This window comes from Gymnogyps californianus, chromosome 3, assembly GCF_018139145.2.
Source record: "Gymnogyps californianus isolate 813 chromosome 3, ASM1813914v2, whole genome shotgun sequence".
NCBI classification, from domain to species: domain Eukaryota; kingdom Metazoa; phylum Chordata; class Aves; order Accipitriformes; family Cathartidae; genus Gymnogyps; species Gymnogyps californianus.
In genome coordinates this window covers 92,542,498-92,566,887 of record NC_059473.1, presented here as the reverse complement: position 1 = coordinate 92,566,887, position 24,390 = coordinate 92,542,498, and the positions used below count along the sequence as shown (strand labels likewise).

At 37.0% G+C, this 24,390-nt stretch overlaps 1 protein-coding gene across 1 annotated transcript in view; it reads left to right on the top strand.

Moving 5' to 3' along the window:
• The first annotated feature begins 672 nt into the window (after positions 1–672).
• The window catches only part of MYO6 (myosin VI), an 85,062-nt gene continuing 61,344 nt past the window's right edge, over positions 673–24,390 (top strand). Inside the window, 8 exon segments of the mRNA XM_050893805.1 lie at positions 673–833; positions 7,025–7,094; positions 11,076–11,149; positions 13,260–13,389; positions 14,393–14,498; positions 16,407–16,462; positions 18,679–18,776; positions 20,615–20,779. Of these exon segments, the coding sequence (XP_050749762.1) occupies positions 717–833; positions 7,025–7,094; positions 11,076–11,149; positions 13,260–13,389; positions 14,393–14,498; positions 16,407–16,462; positions 18,679–18,776; positions 20,615–20,779 (816 nt within the window). The 5' untranslated portion in view covers positions 673–716.

The following is a 24,390-nucleotide window of genomic DNA, read 5'->3' as shown; positions in this document are numbered from 1 at the left end:
GTTACAGTATCAGAGGTCAGTCTCTCAAAGGCTTATAGTATGATAAATCGTGACCGAATATATTTGTGGGTTATTTAAAAGCCGTGTGCCCAGCCACGCGAAAAGAGTGAGCACGTTCATTCGTCTCAAACGACAAGAGACTGGATTTCTGCTCCCATGCCTTGACATGTGCCCATTACAGAAATTCAAATATTTGTACACCAAATCAGGTACAGACAAGTATCCGTTAGTGATATGACCCACTGCATGCACGTGTATATATATGTGTGTGTCTATACATGTGTATAGACATGTGTATATACACACTCCTAGTATAGTCTTAGCTTTGAATCTGTCTTGTATTTCTGTTTTGATTGTGAGATAGACCCCCTTTTTGGTTCACAAGTTAGGGAAATTGGCGAGAGCGCTGCAGGGACCAGTCTGTGGACCCCCCCCCAAAATTGATCTGTTCTTGAATCTTCTCCATACTCAAGTCTGAGGGTGTCCTCTGTAAGCAAAGCGTCGTGGGTTGGAAAAAGGCTGAAAGAATCTTGTCCTGACAGGCTGGCTCCAGTCTGCAGGCTGGCTCCTTCCACACTGAATAATAGGAATAAACATAATAACTGAAGTCTGTATAGTGAATCCTGATAGCTTACTAAATTTGTATACAATTTTTTTTTGTTTAATTTTTATTTTTATTTTTATTTTCTTACAGGAAATACTGGATAGATCTCACAATGGAGGACGGGAAGCCCGTTTGGGCTCCACACCCAACTGATGGGTTTCAGATGGGGATGATTGTGGACATTGGCACTGACAACTTAACTATTGAACCTTTGAATCAGAAAGGCAAGGTAAGTGTCTCACAAACAAAGGAACAGAGAAAAACCTTAAAAAAGCTGTTTTACCTGTAGGCCAAATCTTTGCCAATATCTACAATTACAGGCAGCCTGAAGGAGTGGAAAATCAGTTTTCTGTTCTGTTTGGCTAAGGATCTGTGTTTAGCTTTAGCTTGCATTGCAAATGCAACATCCCACTGATAAAAAGTGCATGCTTTCTGTCAGTTATCTGCACGTGCGTTGAGTACTGCTCCTGAAAGAGAGGAGGATTGAATCTCTGTAGCCATTTGATTCAGTACTGTATACTTTATTTTTCTAAATTAGAGGCTGGTTAAGAATCTGCTCTTGAGATTAGTTTCTCTCTTTTCCCTTACATGCATAGAGAGTGTCCTGCAGGGGTGTGCTAGGCTTTAGCTTAGATTAGACACCTTACTGTTGGACTGATGAAGATTGAGAGATGAATCCTCTTACCTCAAGTAGCTTGAGAAGTAACACGATGTCAAACAAAGGTCCTATGGAATTGCTACACCAAATTAAAGGCAAAATAAATGTAACTTTTAAAATGAAGTCCTAATTCATCCTAATTAGTGTGTTCCAACTGCTTCATTTGTCATGACAACTTTCAGATTCAGTATGTCATAATTAAAAGTCAGTTTTTACAGGAAGCACCTTGTATCTATCAATTATCCTAATTCAGATGGTCAGCATCCTGGTTTTTACTAGCTGGAATAAGATCAGACACTGTTTTAAAAGTTGTGATTTTGGTCTTTGTGAATATGTGATATGTGCCCTTTCTAAAATTTTGTCCTTTCTGTATCTTCAGGTATGGAAAAGACAAAATATTTTTTGTAACTTCTTTTTTCATGTCAACAATAGTAGAGAATGCCTTGTCACAGGTCAAAAGGTTATGCAGCAGTCCTTCCTTTTGGGGGAATGTTTATAGGCTTTCTTTTTTCTGCATCTTCGAGAGGAAGTTGATTTTGCTTTCCTTAGAAATATAAAGCAAGTGTAATGTCTGATTTTTGTGTGTGAGAGATAAAGTCTGTAGGTTTAGTATTAGTAGTATTCATTCTTCAGTTTGGGGAAGAGCAAAGTTATTCAGACATGAATATTAAATATTCCAAAGCTATGGCTAAGTAGTCTTTAATTGACTAAAATGATTGTGACCCCCACCACTATTTCTGTTTATATCCCCAAATGGTTCTGATGTGATAAAGAGCAAAAGTCTGTATATTGAAACAGAAACAGGCCATAAGGAGATTCCTGAGTTGCTATTTATTTCTGAAATATGCTCCTTTCAAGGAGCGTATATAATTTTTTTTTTTTTTTGGTGAAAACAAAAAATGATCCTAAAATACAAATATTTCGCTTCATGCTTCACAACAAACAGTCTCGTGTCTAGAAAGTTTGTTATTCTGCTGTTGGCTGTTTTCTTGAATTAAGCAGATCAATTAAGGGCCTAATGTTCGCTCATCTAAGGGAACAAACACTTCACAGTTTAAATACCATAGAGATTATGGTCCTATATTTCTAATTACCAAGCTTCCTTATATTAATAGAGGTGGAGTAAAACATTTTCTTGATTACCTTCTCAGTCTTTTCAAGGTGTCATTGATTTCTTTTTATAGTGAAATGTTTCTCATTGCTTTTTGTCTTTTTAAGAAGACTCTGTTCTTGTGCGCTTAGACCATTAATTTGAAGTAGTCAGCATTAATACCCATTATTATCAACTTTATTTACTTAAAATGATAGTTCAAAAGTGCTCTTCAGTAAGAAGGAGTGATCCAGCAGCTCCAGGGTTGGCCATGATAATTACAGGGAGGAGAGGAGTAACCTGATCTTGTAAACATATCCGGGCAGTGTAATTTATTATTATTTTTTAATCTGGGTCATTAACATGTCATATGTATTCTCTGTAGGTGCTGGTAGCTTACCAGAGATCACAGGCTGAAAAGGAAATGTGTATGCATATGTTTGATTATTGGCTTTTATACCACTTCATGGTTATTTAAAATATGTTATTAATAACTGCAATAAATGCTGCAAGGCAGCAGTTTCATGATGTCTTAAAATCTTCCCTCTCTTCCCCACCGTAGCTAGCTCTGGCGTTGCAGAGTGGCACCCTCTCAGCTCTGCCCGCCGAGCTGTGCGTGACACAGCAAATGAGGTCAGAGAATGGATCCACCTTAAAAATGCAGCAGTGGAAAGTGTTCAGGACGGCAGCAAGCAGTGGCAGGAGGAAGGAGGACCTGAGGCCAGCGTGCTGTAGATTGCTTTGTATTATGAAACCAAGTTACCCAGTCCAGACTGGGTGAAGGTAGTTGGCCAACACACTGATTCACTTATAAACCAGCAATAGCAGTTTTGGGTACCGCAACCCATACAGAGTTAACAACAGCATTTACATTTCTGCGCGGAGGCTGGGTGTCTAAAGAGAGGTGGAGATCTGAGTCACCCAGCCTGCACTGTACAAAGAAGAGTAATGCAAGCTGCAGGAGCATGTTATCAGAACAGAGGATGCATGTGTTACACGATGGGAGCTACTCCTTGAAAACTAGGTCATCGGCTTGCAAGGCTGATAAATGCCAGGAATGGAAATAAAACAGAAACTGGAGAGTGGTTTGCTAATGAGCGTGGTCCCACCTAGGGCTGGAGCGCTGCCCTGAGAATGGGCTCTAAACTTCACCGGGGGGCCGGGGCTGGCAGCCTGGCCTGTGTCCCACCAGCAGTCACGCTGGTGTACAAGGAAGGAGGCGGGTAGAAGAGCAGCCAGTTGTTAAACTCAACTAGTATTGCATTTACACTTCTACTTGGAGTGTACTTTTCTGAACTTACTGGGAATCCTAACCTCAGATCCTGTTGCATATATCTTATTTTGTTGTGTTGCTTGGTGCTGTAACAGGGAGAAGGCAGATGACGGTGAAATTGCCAAACAGGGAATTTTCTCTTTTCCTGGAGGTAGCAAATCTAAGTGAAGCCATTAGGAAGAGATGCCTCGGAGGGACTTGCACCCTGAGATGCCATCCCAGGACCCTCGCGGCACTGGGGAGTGGGGGGCAAGCATTTCCTAGAGCATCAGCAGTAATGAGATACTGGCAGTCATTGGGAAGGCGTGTGGTGCTGCAGGCACCCACTAGCACCCCTCCTGCCGTCAACTGAGAGGCACCTTATGGCTCAGTGCCAGTTCTGAAGGGTCATGGAGGGCTTTATGGGGCACCTGCTCTGGTATGCTGTGAATAACCAGAAAGGTATTTTTCTGGGCTAAGTATAAATGAATAAATGTACTTTGAAAGTAAGGATCAGAATGTCCAAAGTTCAGTGTTTCAAGCTAAGGGTTTTTTTTTTTTTTGCAGTGAGCGCAGCTTGCTTGCGTGAATGAGATGTGTTCTTGTCTGTCTTACACACCATTTGTACTGCTTTGGGTTGGTTTGTGAAATACAGCTGAGAGCAGGGATGTCTCCTGTCTGTATCTGGAAGGTATAAAGGGAGGCATGGTTACACGTATTGGATTACATGGTAGAAAGAAGATCCTGCTTGAATGGAAAGATATCTTTTTTCACTCATCTAGTTTCTGGGAGAATAGTTAAGATTGCCATTGGATTTCAAGGGCTGCTTCATTACAAAGAGGAAAAAAAAAACCCTACAAAAACCCCTAAACCCTCTGTTTTGCCTCCTGAGACCACTTTAGTGTCTCGTAAGATTAATATCCTCTCCGTTTTCTTAGAACAAGTTTGTCCTAAGCTATGTCTTAATGCAAAAGTCTTCCACCAAATGCCTGAAGTGTTTTCTCCTTACAATAAATGTTTAAAAAAAAAAAAAACCAAACAAAAAAATGGGACGACATAGTAAAGATTTCTTTGGATTTTTTTTTATTGATAGACCTGAGATACCTTACCCATTTTCCTATTTAATATATTATATTTTAATAGTAATTGGCGATACTCGGAGCTCTGCACATCTAGCTAACGTACCTACCTACATAACAAGTAATCACCTTACATAAAGCAGTAGTCCAGCTGTGACATACAGCAGTGAAATTCTTTGTTGGTGTAGTTGAAACTAGGCTTCATGTTCTGATCTAAAAAAGCCCGGCAGAAAAACATCAGCTTTCAGATAAGTCTTCTTCATATTGCGTATTTGTTTTATCACTTCTGAAATATTCTAGAAATTAATTCACAATTCACATTGAGTGAAAAAATGAAGGAGGACATAATACAGCATGACTTCTCATTATTTTTTTCATTGAAATTTATCTTGGATCAGAATGCTGAGTGGTGAGGACATTGGAAAAGCTCTTCCTTCCTCTTCTGGGATAGATCTGGTATGGCTGGCTTTAAATCCATGAAATGTTAAAGTATCAGACATTTGTGAAGAGTCTTACAGAATAGCTGGGTATCATGTTCATTCTCTCCTGTGAAACAAAATTCTTTGTTAGTGGCTGAACTTGGGTTACACGTCAGCAGACAAGAACAAGAAGTGAAGTTAGATTTTTGTGAAGGCAATCATGCTCTTTTTAAACTTTTCCACCGTTCATGCGCAGTGAACTGATTACGTGGGAAGCTGTTGTGTGCAAATATATCTTTACCTAACAAGATACACCTTAATCGTTGACAAACTTGCAGAGAAAATTATTAGGATAATGTGTTCTAACTGCAGTATTGTGAGAGGGGGGAAAAGGGGGGAATCTCTGCCCTGCTAAAACTCTGAATAGCAGCTGGCAACTTTCTGAGGTAGGTTAAAGACATTCAGGTCCTCCACGGCTCCACCAAGCTCTGATAAAGGATATTTTGGAGGAAGTTGGCCTGATGGATGTTGAGACATTCTGAAGTCATCGAGCAGCTCCATTTCCCTTAGGAAAGCTTCTTGTGCATATTTTTCTCCATTAGATCCTGATAAGGGGATGACAAAGTATAATTTATTATGACTACAAATTGCATACTTTGATATCCCTTCCCTTCAAAGTTTTCATATAGACTTACTGTTTTCTGACTGGCAGCAATTAGATCTGCTCTGACATTTTTAACCCTTTCCACTTCAAAGGGAGTTGGAATTTGTGGCTGTTCATGATGGTGTAAGCTACAAGAGCTCACATATTGTGTCTGTTGTACTGGAGCAAAGATGAAGCAAGTTGCTGTATTTATCCTAAACTTTCTTGTGAGATGTTTCTCATGGGACTATCTTGCCGAGTACAATGTTAAACAAGCAAACATGCTTGTTTATTAAGGTCATTCTTTAGATCCAGTTGGTTGCCTTTTCAAATGTTAGACTAGACTTCTTGTCTCCATTTCCATGGGGAAAAGGAGCCTGTGCCTGCAGCAGCATGGCGGCTATCGTGTTTAATTGGTACAACAGGGTTTTTGTTCATTCATAGGTAGCTCAAACAAGCTATTACTACGATAAACAAAGAAGTATAATTAAAAACCTGCCTCTTACAATAGGTATTTTTGTGCAAGTGCTGTAACGCATGTGTGCTAGGATGTTTTTCCTTCCTTTTTACAACAATATAAATTATGATTTCTGGAGAATAAAGAAGAAACAAAGTTGCTTTTGTTATGAATTTTTCCAGTTGGACGTGAACACTTGATAAATGAGTGTTTTGTATAACTGGAATACAAGGGTTGAAGGAAGGTCTTGTTTTACTTTAGTATTGATTTACTGAAGAAAAAAAGCCAGCAAGCAACAACCAAAGCTACAGTATTTGGGGATACAGAGGATATTATGTATTGGACATTTATATTTTAAGTAGGAATGTTTTAAAACAGCATATGATAATGACAGCACAGTCCTTTGACTGAACTAATAATTTGGTTTTTATTCTTTGTGCTTCTTTGCAAAACTGAGGAAGCTGTGTGTCCTTTACAATGCTGTTCCCTTTGCACTACTTTTTTTTAATCCTTATTTTTTATATTACACAATATTACAATATTACATGCAATTTTGGAAATAAGCATCAAATATTATTGCAATAAAAATATATATTACAGTGACTGCATTTTTATAATGTAGTGTAGTAATGTAAATGTAGCAGCTCCTATCTGCATCTAGTAACTCAGTAAAATTTCCAGTGCTGAAGTATAGAGCTGGCAGCTTCTTTTTAAACCATGCACAATTACACTGTACTCACTTGTATCATTGCATCAGACATCTTTGAACTATATTTCTACTTTTATGGAATTCTGACAGTGTTAATATTTTTCATCTAATAGACTTTCCAGGCTGCTATCAATCAAGTGTTTCCTGCGGAAGAGGACAGCAAAAAGGATGTAGAAGATAATTGTAAGTTATGAATTTAAAAATAAATTATGCATTTGAAAAAAATACCTGCGTAGAAGAGAATATTGTTTCCTTACAAGCTTCCTGTTTCTTCCTTGTAGTCTTTGTTTTGCTTCTTTGCTTGAATTTATGTATGACCTCTACTAGTCCTTTAAACTTCTTGAAGTAAGCCCATTTAAAATATCATTTCATTTTTTAGTTTTCAGTTGAACACTTTAGAGGAACTCATAGTTACATTATTCCCACATACAACTATTACTTGACTTCAGATATGTATCAGGTGTCACCTAACTGCATCAGGATCAACTGCATTCAGCATTATGGGGGTTAACTATATCTTTTACAGTGCAGCAAAAGAATTAGTTGCTTTATCAGCAACTGTATTGTACAGCATTTTCCTGCATGTAACCAATTTCTCAGATAGCATTCCTGTGAAAGTACAGGTAACTGAAAATAAATTTTAAGATAACCTTCCCAAAACTGGAGACGGGAATCTGGACTCATCAGGGCCGCTGGAAAAGGAGATAGGTTCTAGTGAATCGGATACAACAGTGCTGCTGGAGAAGGAGTTTTGAGGTGAACTTGCGTAATAAACTTCGGTGTTGATCTGCAGGGCTTTTACTTTGTTAAATATTTTATAGTTAGATGTGTGGAAGCAAATACGGTATTCAGATCTGAGGAGAGGGGAGAGAGTACCGAGAAAAAGATGAGTAAGCGCTAGCATTGGCTTTTAGAGAGCTGTTAAATATTTTGCTGCTGTTGGTCTGTGTGAGCAAATGGCAGAGACTCTCCTCTCTTGAAAACCTGATGAAGGCAATTCTTTTAAATGTTTCCTATGGTGTTTACTGGTTGGTGAAAATACTGATAACTTTGTAAATGGTGGGCAACAGTATCTTCTATTGTTCTTCCTTTAAAATAGAGGCTAGGACTTTGAAAGTTGTTTAGGTGGTTCCTGTTTTGGAATAGGGGTTAGTATTTATATCGCGTGACAGGAAATACAGCTGCTACAGCTGCTCCATAAGGAACAAGATGATGAGACCTGAGGCATATGATCTGATTTAGATGGTGCAGTGTCATTACAAGTGGAACCAAGCTGGTAGCCTTGTTTCCAGTTGCTTATATTTTTGCAAACATTACATGGGTTGAAACTTTTCAGAGCTGGTACCTGTATTCTCGGCACATGATGATTATTAGGGAAATGCATTTAATCTGTGCATCTGCCACAGTGATTTTACTGAGATGTCCTGGCACCTCAGTGTCCAAGTCAGGGGACTGAAATTTGGAATGAGATTATGGAAATAATTTGAGATTCCAGCAAAGTACTATTCAATTAAGTTAAACCAGTCTTCCTAACAGAGAAAATGTCTTCTTTGGCTTACTGAGTAAAATATAAAACTTAAAAATGCTTTGTCCAGTAATCCTTTCTGTATCAAACGTTATTTTGAGACTTTTCTAACGTATTCTCACTTTTTGTTCACTAGTTGAGATTTATCTCCAGGATGTGTGAAACCCAAGTTCATTGTCCTGCTGTCAGAGAGCATTTGTACTGAGCATCATTGATCTTTAAGAAGAAACTTTATAAAATACTGAGTGCTTTCAGTCTCTACTTAAAATACTGTTCTGAAAAATCCTGAAAAAACTAGTTAGTAATACACTTGCCATTCTAACCTATGCTTTAGTGATTAACTCCTTTCTAGGAAGTAATTCGCTGAATATTGCTTTTTTGCACCCTTAGTCTTCCATATCCCAAATGCACTAGCTGCAAGAGACACCTTTTTGAGAATCTAGCCCTTCCTCAAATGTGAATTTTCAGTAAATATTGCAAACAGTGCAGAGACAAAGCATTTACTTTTTTTTTTTTTTTTTTTTTTTTTTTAGTGATTCACACTCTTCTTCTGCCCCCTCAACCCCACTCAGTTTTGGAGGGTTGTCACCATATGTGGAATTTTTATTTTTTTTATGGCCAAGAAAAAGATCTTTTTATTTATTTCTGGGGTGCAACAATTATAAAAAAATAAAGGGGGGCAGGGTATCAGATAAGAATTTAAGAAAAAAAAAATAGTTCTGCAGATGCAGAGCCTTGCAATTACATGATCAAATTATTTTCCATACAAACCTTGCTTCATTGTGTGCACAGGAAAGCCAGTGTGAGTAAATTTTGCATGGATATTTCCTAGTTTTTAGTGCCTGACTTCACTTCTGTGAACTTTGTGTGTGTGTATAAGTAAATATATGGACTATTAAATGCACGTACATACACTGGTTATATTTAGGCATGAGCCATATGAATATTCAGAATTCTCTCTCTGGTGACTTTCTTTGCCTCTGGATATGGATGCCTCTTTTAAAGGATTTATTCCAAAGAAGATGCATTTTGAAGTTGCTGACATAAGCCTTAGTGTGCATGTTTTGAGCGAAGGCTGCGACATTCCCTCAGGGAGCAAGCTCCCATTATGCACCAGGTCTGCAGGTATAACTGCTTTAACAAGGACTTGCTAAGAGAGTACTGGGGACACACTGAAATCTGGGGTCCTTTGTTGTTTAGATAATTACCAAGTTTTTATCAGGATGCTTAACTGATGGTTGTTTCCTTGAAAACATACTGCAAACCCTGAGAGGTTCTTATGAAGATACAGTCAAGGGAGAGGATAGTTTCTTTAAGCGTATGTAGACAATTACTATGTAGTAGTTTCTCAACTCAGTACTGAGAATCCAAATGACTTAAAATTAGCAAACTTCAAAAGTTAACAACCTGCCCCCCCCCCCCCCCCCCCCCCGCCCCGAAGGCATACACAGGGAAGAAGATTTTAACTTTCATTAGAGCAAGCCAGAGTTTCTGTTTCTGGCACATTTCCTTGTAATGTCTCTTTCTCTTGGGATGACCTTGTTAAAAAAGGTGGAGGTGGAAAGAGGTCTGTGGAGGCAGACCTGCAATTTGTGGTCCCAGCGCCATTTTCTCAGCCGCATGGACTGAGTGTGCCTGGGGAGGAGAGGAGAAGTCCTGCTGTGCAGCACCGTGTGCCTGCGCTCGGTTGCCTCACGTACCAGCGACTGTGCGGTTAGGGAGGGGGATGTAGGACTGCTGGGGTGGCAGGGGAAAGGCCATGGTGATTTGGGCCAGCCTGCGGCTTCATGAAGGTATCGTGCACAGGCCCGATTTCAAGGCTGTTGTGATCCAAAGGGAGATTTTGCTTAGCATAAAGCTAAAGCATGCCTTGTGTGCCTCCACCGCTTTCTGTGGGTGCCTGCTCGCTGCCTTGAGCTGCCACCTTGTAATATTTCAGCAGAGTTGGTTCAGTTATTTTATATTAATGAGCTAAGGAGAAAAATAAAGCTAGGTTTTGTTGTGTTAACATTTTTTTCCCCTAACAGTTTCTTTGAGGAGGCCGAGTAGCAACAAAATTCAGAATCGAAACACAAAAGCTTGTGTTGGTGCCTGGTGTTGCAGTGGTGCCTGCTGCCGCCTTTAGACAGTATTTCCCGATTGAATCGGTGAATATAAGCATCTAAAAATCACCAGGAGCCAGCAGTTATGCTAAACGTCAGTTAGGTGGCATTACCCTGGGGACACTGTGGCCAAGATTGGAGAGGGGAGCTGGGAGCAAGGAAGCGATGTTAGGGGTTTTGGTAGGCACTGGTTTCTGCGCTTACGGGCCAGCATGGACGGAGATGCACCGTGTTTGAGGCTGGTAAAAGGGAGCTTACGCTGACCAGGGCCTGTGTCGAGACTCCTGGAGTCTGACTCTTTGTTCAGCAACTTTCTGTAACTCCAGTTGTACAGTAAAGAGCAGGTCTATGGTTTTTAAAGTGTACATTTAGTCAGCAGTTCTGCCTCAAGACAGTATAAAAAAAAGATTGATAGGTTTAAACTGTAACCAAAGAGAGGGGAAGTAAAATTCTCCTTAATCCTAAGATTTAGTGTTTTGTCTGTACACGAAGGTAGTCCTGAGCTCTTAATAGTATATGATTGTCTTTTACTTGCAGGTTCCCTTATGTATTTAAACGAGGCCACTCTCCTTCACAATATCAAAGTTCGGTACAGTAAGGACAGAATTTACGTAAGTATTACGTGTCATGACAACCAGGCTAATGATAGATCTCCTTTTAAAATATCACCAAAACAAGTCTTTCCAATTTTGGTTTTTTCCTGTAACAGAAACTAAACAGAAATGATAACATTGGAAAGTTAGGAGGTTTTAGGTTTGGGGTTGGGTTTTTTTTTGGTTGTTTTTTTTTTTTTTAATATTATCCCTTGTTTGAGATCTGAATCACATTAATCACATTAATGTTAGCTAATTTTTACCAGGCAGAGCAATAGATTTTTTTTCTCTACGTGACGGTGCAACCATAGTACAGCATTGTATCACAAAGGTCTGTTCCTTCAGGTAACTTACTTCGCCAGTAGAGTAGCTGTTAACAAAGATGGTTTTCTTTCTTCATTATTTTTGAACGAAGCAAATAGGTGCTGTCTTTGACACCTCCTAGCTCAGATGTCCATCTTAATCTTTTATATTGCTATCAAATTGCCTAATTGTACTTAATGAATTCTGACTAAATTACATTTTGTCCTTGCCATCTGCCCGAACACTGACAGCTGTGAAATAGAAGATAAGTTTTCTTTCTTCCTTATTTTTTTTCTAATAGAAAGCTGACTAGTGATAATACAAAACAGTTCTACATATTTTCTAAGTGTCTGTGTTAAAATAATCAACTTCTGTGTTACCATACTGTTCTAAAATGAATTGTAGTTAAACCCTTTTTTTATAGATATAAAAAAAGAAAGTATAGTTGTTTTCCTTTGCAGTTAATTTTACATTGCTGTAAATTCTTTATGGCTCAAGATCAAGCACCAACTTTAAACTAACTAAATAAAAATGGCCATTTGAACAATGTTCTCGAAAAATAATAATTAAAAATCCAAAAAAAAACCTCCAAGGAAGTAAATTTCTAAAACTGAACTGGTTATGAGGTAGGACAGTATTTAGCTTCATAAAGCTTTTCTTCATTTTAAACAAATACTACTAATATGTTGTCCTGAGCAGGTGTATTTTCGGGGGGGGGAAGGGACGGGGGGGGAGGTTTGATTTATATTTTAACTACCTTTCCCTTATAACTTTAAGATACAATCAACAATTCAACAATCAACAATTTTTTTTGCTTTTTGTTTAATGCTAGTTAACAGTATTTGTCTTGTCACTAAAAGGAAAACTAATGCTAGTACTTGCGCCTCTTGAAGAACTCTGTGCATATGTTTTCCTTCAGTGAAATAAATGCTGAAAACAGAAACATCTAAGAAAATTCATGTATTGTGTGTGATCCAGCCTTCTATCAACATAACATGATAGTGTCCAAATTTCAGTTGTCTAGGGATATGCTCAGTAACAACAAACCAAATAAGTTATTCCAGCTGAAGGTTTATCTGATTTTCTTCAGACGTTTTCCTGCAAATCTGCTTTTTTCCATGATTCAGACATCTGTTCTTCCTTGCATGTAATCTGGCCATTGTAACCAAGCTATGAAAGTTTTTTTCAAAAACCTTAAAAAACTTATCTTCAGTCTTCCTTATCCTATGGAAAGGTAAAAAGCAGTCTCAGTTGAGATTCTTCTCAAATTCCTTCTCTGTGAGAGAACATTTGCATTCTGTATTTCTCACTGTGGAAGCAGCCATAGCTAATTTCTCTCGGCTGAATGCTTTTATTGCCTGGCTTGAGTGCGTTCCCAGGCAGGATCCTGTCAGTCCTTCCTGCTGAGTTGCTTCCATTAGGTATTGAAAAATTATCCTCCTCACTGAAGGAGAGTGCGTTATGCTAGCCAGGAGCTTAGTTTATTCACTTTTGAGGAGGAGGTTGTGGTGTCTTATCCTTGATCCAGTAACTTGGACAATAGGAAATAATTTAAAAGGAGATTGGGAGAAAGGTCAAATTCAGGACATGCTCCACAGCTCAGTGGTTAGGAAATTCTCCCGAGAAGTGCTTTTTCATAGAATTCCGGAGAAGATAATTAGAGGAACTCTGAAAATATATCCCATCTTGTATCTGCATTAGCTGGAGAGAATTGTAAATGTAATTGTTATACTTAGGCTGTAGTGTTCAATAGTAATAGAAAATTGCTGTTAACCACTTGGTTGGATAGTAGCTAACAGTTTGCTGTTAATTGTTTTCTTTGCAGACCTATGTAGCCAATATTCTTATTGCAGTGAATCCGTATTTTGATATACCTAAGTTTTATTCTTCAGATACTATAAAAAAGTACCAGGGTAAATCACTTGGAACATTGCCACCACATGTTTTTGCTATTGGTATGTATTGAGCCTGTATTTGTCTTTTACAAAACAAACATTAAATACTTTGCAGTTATCCATAAATTGCCACCTGTAACAGTAATTAATTTACTTTAAACTGTTATAAAATAAAAACACTGATTGCTAAAATTGCAAATCTTCTCATCCTTGATATGCAGTTTGAAGAACTTGGAAATTAGCAACGCTGGCAACACTGTTGTTATTCTGTACCTCCAGTGTTTTATGTCTAAGCGGTTTAAATATAATTTACAACCATTTAAAAAAAGAAAAAAAAGAAATTCAGATTTTAGAAGTGAAGAATGACATAATTATGATTGGCACTTTCAGTGTAGTGATTTCCTTTGCCTTTTATTATGTTGCCAGAGCACATGCACTGTTTCTTTTTATATGCTTGTGTTATAGGCAGAAAGCGCATTTAAATGTTACTAATGGGATAAACCTGATTTCAGTCACTTTGTTTAAGAAAAAAAATTCGGAAGCTACAGATCAACATTTGACTTGTTAAAAGCCTTCTCACCGTGTTGCATTTTATTTTGTAATCAAAAGTATAAATAGCAGGGGTTTTAGTACCTTTTGCATAACAAGAGAACTACCCATGTTTTTCCAAGTTTCCTTGTCTCAGATGTTACGAAGTGCAACTGAAAGTTTCCCTTTAAAGGACACATTAAAGTAAGATTGGTTACAATTTTGTAAATACATTTAATTAAAGAGATTTAGCGCTAGGTGGTGGGTTTTGTTCTATTTTGTCCTGAATATAGTTGTGTAGATCTTTGTTTTCAAAGACTTTAAGCTCTTACACATCAGTGTTTGAGGATGAGCAACTATAATATAGTTTAAAGGGAAACAGACTTTAATAAGTTGTAATGCACTCAATTGTAAAGATTTAATTTTTTATTCCTGAAAATGTTACATTTTAATTTTTGTATTGTAGCTTAACTTTATGCTTGCAACTCTCCTGAATATTAATTTTTGTCATGTTTAACATATTCTTCTTTTTAAGCTGATAAAGCATTCCGTGACATGAAAGTGCTCAAGCTGAGTCAGTCCATCATAGTCTCTGGAGAATCAGGAGCTGGCAAGACAGAAAACACTAAATTTGTTTTGAGGTTTGTGCTTTCGGACCAAAGTTATTAATTGAATTTCTTGTGTTGATGCATTTGGTTGATATACAAACAGAACAAATTGTAAAGTAATCAGTAGGTTTAAGCCACAATTCAGTAAGATACTTCTATGTACACTTTAATACAAGAAATTCATAGGGTTAAACTTAAATGCTGACATGATAACATGTGGAAATGGCTATATATTCACAGAAACCTTAACTTGGTTGTAGTGACATCATGTAGTAGTTATGGTTTATGATGCAGTCATTTTGGTATTGCACATCTGGTATTGTGGTACATAAAAACGTAACTAGGCATTTTAACTGTATCTTGCAAGACGCTGTTGGTTTTGCCATAAATGTGCATTTCTGTGTTTTCCCTGTCTTTGTTTCTTTAGTTTGCTTAAGCATCCAGGGTTTTTAACTCTTGATTTTGAGATCACTGCAGAGATTCTATAATACTTTACCCTAATTTACTGAATAAGATTGAATAATGGGATTTATTTATTTATTGATGTTCATGTATGTCCGATACTAAATCAAGCATATTAAACTACATGGAGGCCATGTTGCTGATATGTATCAGCCTTGCTTCCTCTTATATGATTTTAATGTTTTTGACTGTATTTGCTTTATACTTTAACTGCTTTATATCACTCTGGAACACTGTAACTGGAAAGCACTGCTCCATTAAATTCACCTGTATCATAGGTGGCCTGATTATCCAGGGAAGCACAGTGCAGGCGCTGTGAATAAGATCTCTTCCCCGCCTTGTCCTTGTTTCCCAGTATAGATCTCTAATTCCCTTTTCCCTGACATCATGTATTCTCTAGTATGTATGTACAGTAGTGGTATTATCTTCCACATCCTAGGAAGAATTGTCACGGCTGTCTGTCCTTCATACTGCTCTTCTCTGCCCCTGTGCAACCTTTAATAGATAGCTGTAAGAATTGCTGCAAGGTGCTGGTAATGATTTTTACAGGGGACATCCTAACTTTGATCCTGCTAAGAGTAAAAAAAGATGGCAGGCACTGGGAGAACATCTCCTGAGGAATGCTCTCAAAGGAGGTTATTCTTCTGCTTCTCGGCAAAGCAAGTTCTGATTACACGGCAGGCAAATGTTGTTGCTGCTGCTGCTGCTTCTCCCCACCACTTGCCCCCCATAGAGTCCGTGTACAAAATATCATTGAGTTTTAAAAGCAGGAAGGTTTTTCCCTTGTGTGATCAGAAAGCAAAAGGTACTAATATAGCTCTGCTAGTGCTCCTAAATTTTTTTTGGAAGGCCCCATTTTCGAGAACTGTTTTTAACTCGTCCCAGATTTACTTGTGAATTTCCAGAAAGCATGCACTGTGCGCAGGAAGAAAAAAAAAAAAAGAAAGCTGCAACTTTGGAGCAAGTATGTTGTGGACTTATTTTCAAATTCTTTCTTCAGTTGCTAAATTGAGTCTTACCCTGATTATGCACCTGCAATTTCCTATCTCACCACCTCCATGTGGGATTTTTATTAACAATGATAGTTATGAACACAGAAGCTGTATGCATGGAAACAGTCCTTAATTCAGGAAATACATATGAAACCTTATGTTTTTACTAAGATTATTAATAAATACAGATAGTACAGTAATAGTTTCATTATATTTGTATAAAAGTGTAATTTCCATATGCATGTTTAGAAGAAATTTCTAGCGTGTCTTGAAAAAAATCTAAAGTTTGCAAGAATATTTTTGTTTTAACAAAAAAGAAAAGTCAAACTGCATTTATTTTAAAAGATATAGGTATTTGGAATTTGTAATCAGTATGCTTTCCCTTTAGTAAATGGTTAGTAAGTATGGTGCACAGACATGCTAAATCCTGTTGAATTGAGGTAACCTGACACATGAAAGATAGCGATATTTTTATCTTGCTTTACAGGTATTTGACAGAATCCTATGGTACTGGACAAGATATTGATGATAGAATTGTAGAAGGTATTGAATTTTCTTTAATTGAATTAAAGGTTCCAATATTTTAATCCCCTCCCCCCCCCCCCCCAACTTGAAATGTCAATCAACAGTAACTAAATAAAAGCTAGGATGGGAATACTATCAGACTTTCTAGGGCATCATTTACTGGTAGTTTACCTTGATCCTAAATTCTGAAAACATATTTTTTATTTGTAATTCACTTTATTTTTATTTAGTGTAGTATCATATAGTCCTCGATCTATAAAATGTTTAAGTGTGTGTTTGAGTTGAACTTCACACACATGTGTACCCAAGATTGGATTTTATGCTGTATGAAATCTGCAAGGACAACATTATGTTCTCATTACTATCTGTTAGTACCAGGAAAGAGTAATTCCTCCTCCTCACCATAAAGTTCTCAAAGTCAGATAAAGCAGGGAAGTTCTTTTAAATTATGGTTCTAGGTCATTTTTCTGTTACTTTTTTTTTGTCAGAAAGCACATAATTCAGATTAACACCTTCATTGTGTCTGTCTTTATAATAGACTCCCAAACAAGGTCCGAAGAGATTCTGTTGATCATCCATTTGAGCCTCTTTAATGTTGCATGCACTTCCTAATTGAACAGAAAATAACTTTTTGAGAAAATACAAATATCTCAAAAAAACCCCAACCTTCAGCCATCTAATAATGCCTCATATGTCAGTTTTAGTCTTCTGTAGCATATAGTAGAGTTATTTCAGAATTTCATTACTGTCTTTTTCTTAAACAAAAAATTTTTACTTTTGCTTTAAATTTTCTGTTTTCAAATTCAAGCCACTGGATTGTTCAAGAGAACTACTGCAGGCTTTAATCTCTTGTTGCTGTAGGTTTGCTTAAACGAATTCCTTAGTGAAATCCACTGTGTGCTAAAGGAACTCAGAAAGTGGCCAAGAGTTGGATAATGCCTGACGCAGTATGCCATAAAATTAATTGGTACTTGTAGGTATTCTTAGAAAAGTTTGAGTTTTTTAATCTAAAACAGCATCTGATGCATTAATTTTGAAGTTTTTTAGGCACAATTTTAATGAGCACGCTTACAGCATGTGTATTACTACAGCAACCTTTAACCTATCTGAAAGACCTCTTGCAATTTGTTTTTATTCATAATCTTTTCTTCAAAACTGTTAATATTATGTAAAATACCTGAACAGTTATCAAAGATCTCTTAAGAAATCAGTTTTGAAAGTCAGATTTGCATTTTCATACGCTTTAACCATTAAAAAACCCCGAAAACCTAGCCAAAAAAAAAAAAGTTAATTCTGATGTTGTCCTACTAAATGATGCATTGTCATCCATAATTTATCCAACCATTGTAGTTATTCCTTCGTTATTTTTTTCTAGGAGCAGATTGGTTGGTCAGTGGAGTTTTAAATCTGAGTTTCTGCTCACTTAGTTTCCAATGCATATTTTTTTAGCTAAAAGCCTTAAAAAATCTTGCAGATATTTTCAATAGTTTATTGTTAGCACGATTCAGTAAATCGGTTTTCTTTGATCTTCAGAGCTACTAAATGCAGTCTTTCAGAGACCTTGTGTTTCATAACTACTAAGCATTTTCAAACTGCTTAAACTGTGCATGATGTGTAGAGAGACAGATATATATATACACACTTTAGATTGCTGCCGCTCTTTCTGTATGGGCTTTAAGGCACTTGAAAACTGCAGCCAGTAAAAAATAAAATCACTCAATCACTTAATTGACCTAATTTGAAAGGGCATTTTTAAGTTGTTTTTGAAATCAACACACTCTTCTAATACGTCTTTTTTTATTCCCTAATCAATCTAACATGTTGCATGCATGACATTTAAGTGGCACTTTTGTCTATGGGATAAGTGGGTAGTTTAGATTTTATGAATAACAACTCATTAGGAATTGTCAAACTGTGTGTTGTCTCATATAGTTTATGTATCAGTTATTTTACCTACTTGCTGTAGAAGAACATCACTGAATAATTTTTGGTGTTTGTCTCTGAATTTCTTACAGTATTGATTCAAATACTTCAGTGTTATGTGATATTTAAGTCAGTATATCCAGTACAATTTGCAAAACTGATTATTCCTAATAGGTAATATTTTTCCTTTAATTTTCAAACCTTATTCCCAAGAAGTTCACTGAATAATTAATATGTATTTGTTCTCTCTTTCTTTTTGGTAGTTTATTGATCAAATTTTAACACTTTAAAAATTTTAATTTTTTAAACAGCAAATCCCCTATTAGAAGCCTTTGGAAATGCAAAGACTGTTCGCAACAACAACAGTAGTCGTTTTGGGAAATTTGTAGAAATTCACTTCAATGAAAAGGTACTGGAATTTTGATACAGATAACCAGTGATGATTTTTTTGCCATAAAATGGTAAGGCTAGACTGGAAGTAGGCTGAATAGACTTACTTATCTTGCACCAAATAGCTACTGTCCTGCTTTACAGATATGATTTGTATTCTATCACCTTGAAAGAAAAACGAAAGCCACACAGTACTGTGTCACTACTGGAAATGGTGGGTCGAGTTTCCATTGCTTCCATCCACAAAAGAATAAAAATTGTTCCCTTCTTTGAAAAAAGGCATGTGTAAAGAATAACTTACTTGCTGTTAAGTATGCATTCCTTTAATGCACAAATAAGTGTGAGTTGCATATTAGATATAAACAGATATAAACGTATTCTAATGCTTTAATACTTCAAATGAATTATTGATGTTTTTATATATTTGTATGAAATTTTGGGACCTCACATTAGTATTACGTATGTGACAGAATTCATGGAATTGTTTTTTGTCAGAAGTACTATTCACTGTGTAGCTTATGAAAAATTTTCCTTGTTTGGGTGTAGTTTTACTTGGATAGCATATGTATACACACATTCCACAATTAAGGATGACTATATAGCTGTCCAGCATGTCCAAGTTGAAGACTTTTGTCGACGATCCCTGTAGAGATTATGTACGTGCCTCCTCATCTTTGTGATTGAGGACATAAAGAAACAAATTCTTGCAGTTCCTTCCGGCATAGTTTAAGCTCATCATCTGGTCTTCAGCTTGTGGTCTTTTCCTAAGTTTTCATCCCTTGGTTTTGTAACTAGACTTCAGAACTTTTGTTAATAGTTTAGATAGTAAATAACTAAATTCCTTTAAGGGTAGCGGGACTTTATCTGTTCGTCCAGTTCGTGTTAATAGACTTACAGAAAGAACCCAAATTTCTACTTGGAATAATGCATTCATGACCTGTCAACTTTATCTGTCAACACTTACATGGTGTTTCAGATTAATTGCTTCAGCTGAAGCAAATAGCACTCAGAATATCTTCAGAAACTGCTTAAAAGCCTGTTTCAGCTTTCCAGGGCAAGATCAGCCTGTTTACTTCAGCCCCTTTTTTACAAGACTTCATACTTGATAAGACTTCACTTTGTGGTGACCTTCTTAGGTCTAATTTCTCAAAGAAATATACGTACAGACTGGGGCCTCCTGAATGAGTGAATGACTGCATAACCATAGTCAAATTTGTCAGTCAGTAAGTCCTTCTTAGTTGCTGTAATGGCCATAAGCTCAGAAATTTCCTTGCTGTTAAGATTTGTCTAGGCACAGGGAATTTTATCATAGGCCAGATAACAAATGGCTTTTGAAATCTGTGTTAGACTTCCATCTCAGAAAAGAAGTGCAAGTGTTTAAAATAAAATGTTCACTCATAATTAGTCTGCCTAAGATGTTGTCCAAATATGTATTCTTTAATTTTAATCCTTCCTTCTCCTTTGCAAGAGTCTCAGTGAAATGCAACTAGAGAAGGTTGTAATAGCATGGTAATGGCACTTAATGCCATCCAGAAAGTGTAAGGGTGGCTGCAGCAGTGTTCTTTGCAGGAACTACTGGAATTCTATCAAGGATTTCTGCTTGTTGGGGTGAAGCAGACCCTTCTTTTAAGAGAAATGTTATGTATATGCAATATATGAGCTGGGGGGAGAAGTTATGGTAAAGGCAATGGTTTCTTTTCTAAGCTTAATATGTATTAGTTATAGATATATTTTTATCTTCTTTGGAGTAGTGTCCGTTGAGCACGCCATGATCAGACAAATGTAAATGGAAAACTTCTGAATCTCAAATAATGCAAAAAATATTCAGATAATCAGAAAAATATTTCTTCCTCCTAGAACTCGGTGGTTGGTGGATTTGTATCACATTACCTTCTGGAGAAATCTAGGATCTGTGTGCAAGGCAAAGAAGAGAGGAATTATCATATCTTTTACAGGCTTTGTGCTGGTGCTCCAGAAGACATTAGGGAAAAACTATATCTAAGCTCTCCTGACAACTTCAGGGTGAGTATCAGAGTCAGTGTTTGTAAAGCTTCTCATATTGCCATACATGGATTTTTCCAATAGATCTTATTAAAATCTCTATTTATTATCTTTGACAGACTCTTTCCTCTTACAAAGATCAGAAGATTTTTTTTGTTAAATCTATTTGATCCTGAAATAAAGCTGCCTGCCATTTTTCCTTATTGGAAGATTTCCTGTACTTTGTGTCTTAAAATTGAGGAATCTTTGCTTTTTCCAAAAATGTACTGTTGCATACCCAGCTGCTAGTAATGTTGTTATGGGCTCTTCTAGAGGTGTAAAGTGTGAATTTCTTGATTGTGGTCTAACTGTTCTGTGAGTAACCCATCTTTTAAGTCCTGAAAACTGCATTTATTTCTTCCTATTCCAACCATGTGCTTAGGAAGATATAGGAGTTGTCCCACGATTCTCTTTCTTAAACTATTCTTCCCTTACGCTTCCCACCAAGGGTCAGACCACGGTGACAAGGTGGTTGTGCTTCTCTGTTCCAGTCCATGTGCTTTCACATCACTTGTCTTTTCTACTCTGTTGCACCTTGTTCCTATCATACTATACTCATTTGTACTGCTCCAGTTTTGAACCTCTCCTGTTCCTCTCGTCATACTCCTCTGTCATTCCTGGTCACTCCAGGTTACATGATAAGACTCACAAGTCACTTTCAGCTGAAAGCTCACCCTTTTATCTCCAATTGACCCAAAGCCCATGCTCAGCTCTTCCTGCCAAGATTACTTCTATTCATTAAGCATAATTCTCCCTCTTAGGTTTTTCTTCACCTGATTTATTCTTTCCTGAGGACTACTTACTATTTCTGAGTTTTGGCTATCTTTCCACAACCTGTTACTGGTCCAGAGAGTCAAGTAATGGAGAAGCCAATAAAATGCAAATAAAATCAGTGCTGAATGTAACACTCCTAATTATACCTAAATGAAAGTGAACTTAAAATAAATAGCAGGGAAATAAGACTTGAATCATTGTGCATACTTCTTTAAAAATGTTAGGTTAATATTCAGTGGCAGGGAAAAAGCATTTTAGGAGTTGTTGGGAAAGGAAAGGAGAATGAAATAGTGAGTTATGCTGCAATGTACTTCCATATTTGTAAATAGCATACACAGTTTTGTCATCCCAACTCAGAAACGAATAGTAAAATCCTTGGGTGAAGCAGAGGTCATGGTTGAAAAGAAGTTCTTGGACAGTATGGGCCTTTTAATTTGATCCAATGTGCCTGTTCTTATGACTTCTGATTTGTTTACTGCCTTCCCTTCTTCTCCCCATGCTTTATTTTTAGGGGTTTTGCCCTTTTCTGAGATTATGTGGTTTCTCCTGATTAACCCTGATTCTGTGTTATGTTTCTAGTAGCAATCCCACAAACAGGCTGGCTTTCTGTCCTACCATTATGTTCTTGCATTCTTTTCCTCCCATTTTTCCACTGAACGGTTTTACTACTTCAGTTTAGCTTTTAACTTTTTCTCCAGCTTTCCTTCTTTTTCCTCCCCTTCTCTATGTTCAGATTTCACTGAATTGTTTTCAGAAATGATCGACAAATAACATGACGATTCCTTTTGCTTGCTTTCTTGTCAAATTTTTTTCTCTATTTTGTTTTGTTTGCCTGAGTGACTCCAACCCCATTTTCCTTATTTTTAAATTCTCTTTTAATTTCTCAGTGTGTTAAATCTCGATTATTATAGTGGTTTTGAGTATTATTGAACTCTTAGCCAACCAGTGCAGCTTTACTGATACAGCTGTTTCTCATTGTTTTCCTGATTGTCCCTTCTCTTTCTCTTCAAAGCAAGCCTTTGCTGTCCCTTCAAAAGTCCTTCTAAGCCTATTCACATCTTATAGTGTCATCACCAATTTTACTAGTAAGGTGAAGACTCTTGCCTTCAAGCATTCATTCCTGCTCTTTAATTATGTATAAATATATCAGTAGCTTTTTGTTTTGTTCTGTTTTTCTTCTCCTTTTGATAATCACATTTGAACTGTAAATATCTACAAATATCACCATGTGCTTTGTTGACTTGCATTGAAAAGAAAAATATTGGCAAATCAAATCCTACTGGTAAATACTGGTCAGTTGTTTGCTTGTGTTCTGTCGTTTGTCTCCATCTCTTTACTGTCTCTTGGCTTATGCCTGGCTTGGAATCTCATGGAAGCAGAATTTTGTGTATTTCTAAGATACACAGACCAAATCCCTGCACGGGTTTGGAAGGCTTTTGTGACACAACCCTGGAGAGCATATGCAATTACAAGGATATAAATTAATTGACTGTCATCTTTTTAGACTTCCTTGATCTTAAACAGGGTGAGGAGCACTGCTAACAAAGAATTACATTACTGTGGTGATTTTTTTCTTTGTTGGTGTATCTTCCTACTTGGTTTTCTAAACAAAACTTGGACTGTGCTTATCTGTTACTTTCCCCAAAATCTTTTGTACTCAGTTTCATCAGAATTCAGCAGAGGGCCAGAAGCCTTAAAGATACAAAGCTCCTACTAGTTTTGTGCAAAACAGGGGTTGCATAGGTGACACCTAAATTGGTGCACTCATTGTAGGGAAGGCGGGTGTACACTGGTGACCAAACAGGTTGCTGCTACCTCTTGGCTTGGCCAAGTCAGTCTCTGCTTACTGATGAGCCAGGAGGCGGGCACAGAGCTGCAGTTCCATATTGTGCACATCATACATTTGTACTGTGATATCTAGATGACCTTACTCCCTAAAAGCCATGGCAGTATTTTAGGACAAGGTTCCTTACTTCCTCAGAGGTGTTCCTAGGGGCCTTTATAGGCCTTATATTATTTCTTTAAACATTTAGTTTGTATCTTCTTATAGTTCATCTGTTTCTACTCAGTTGTGTGATGGAAACTTGGTCTGATGCTTATTAAGAAGGAACTGCTTCTGTTCTCTAGAAGGAAAGCTTTTCTTTTGAAACACCCAACAAACGCAATACTTAAAAAAACCCAATCAACCAAACAAAAAAAACCCCAAAAACCCCAACACCACTTATTTTCATATAATATGGAGCTAGTTTTCAAAACTTTCTTCTTTACTGTGCAGTTATTCTATGCAATATTCTCTTGTATGTTTCAAAGCTAAAATCTTGAACAAATTTTCAAATACATTTTTATTGTGCAGCCACTTTTCCATTAAAACTTATTTCTTATAGTTAATAGATTTTTAATTCTGGAACTGAATATGTTGCGTGCCCACTGTTGGGGATTTTTTTTTTTAATCAAAAACTCTGCTCATGAGAGCACACAAGGTTGTAGATGTCAAGGTCAGAATTATAACCTGCTTAAAATCAGGCTGGTGCAGTACAGTACTGAACAGCCTGAGTGCCTTTACAGAAGGCACTCACCTGCCTGTTTCAATTATAAAGCGTTTACAGTCACACCAGCCTTATCACACCATGACGTAATTTTTTTGACTTCTACTAAGTTTGCAGCAGGTACTTTCATTTCCATTAAGAATATTTATTGCTTTACTATAAGTTAGTATTTGAATCCTGAGTTGCTTGCTGCATGTGAAAGATCCACTCTGCATGTTAAATTAAAAAATTTTAAAACTTCTGAAATATTTTAGAAAATTTTTCCTGCTGAAG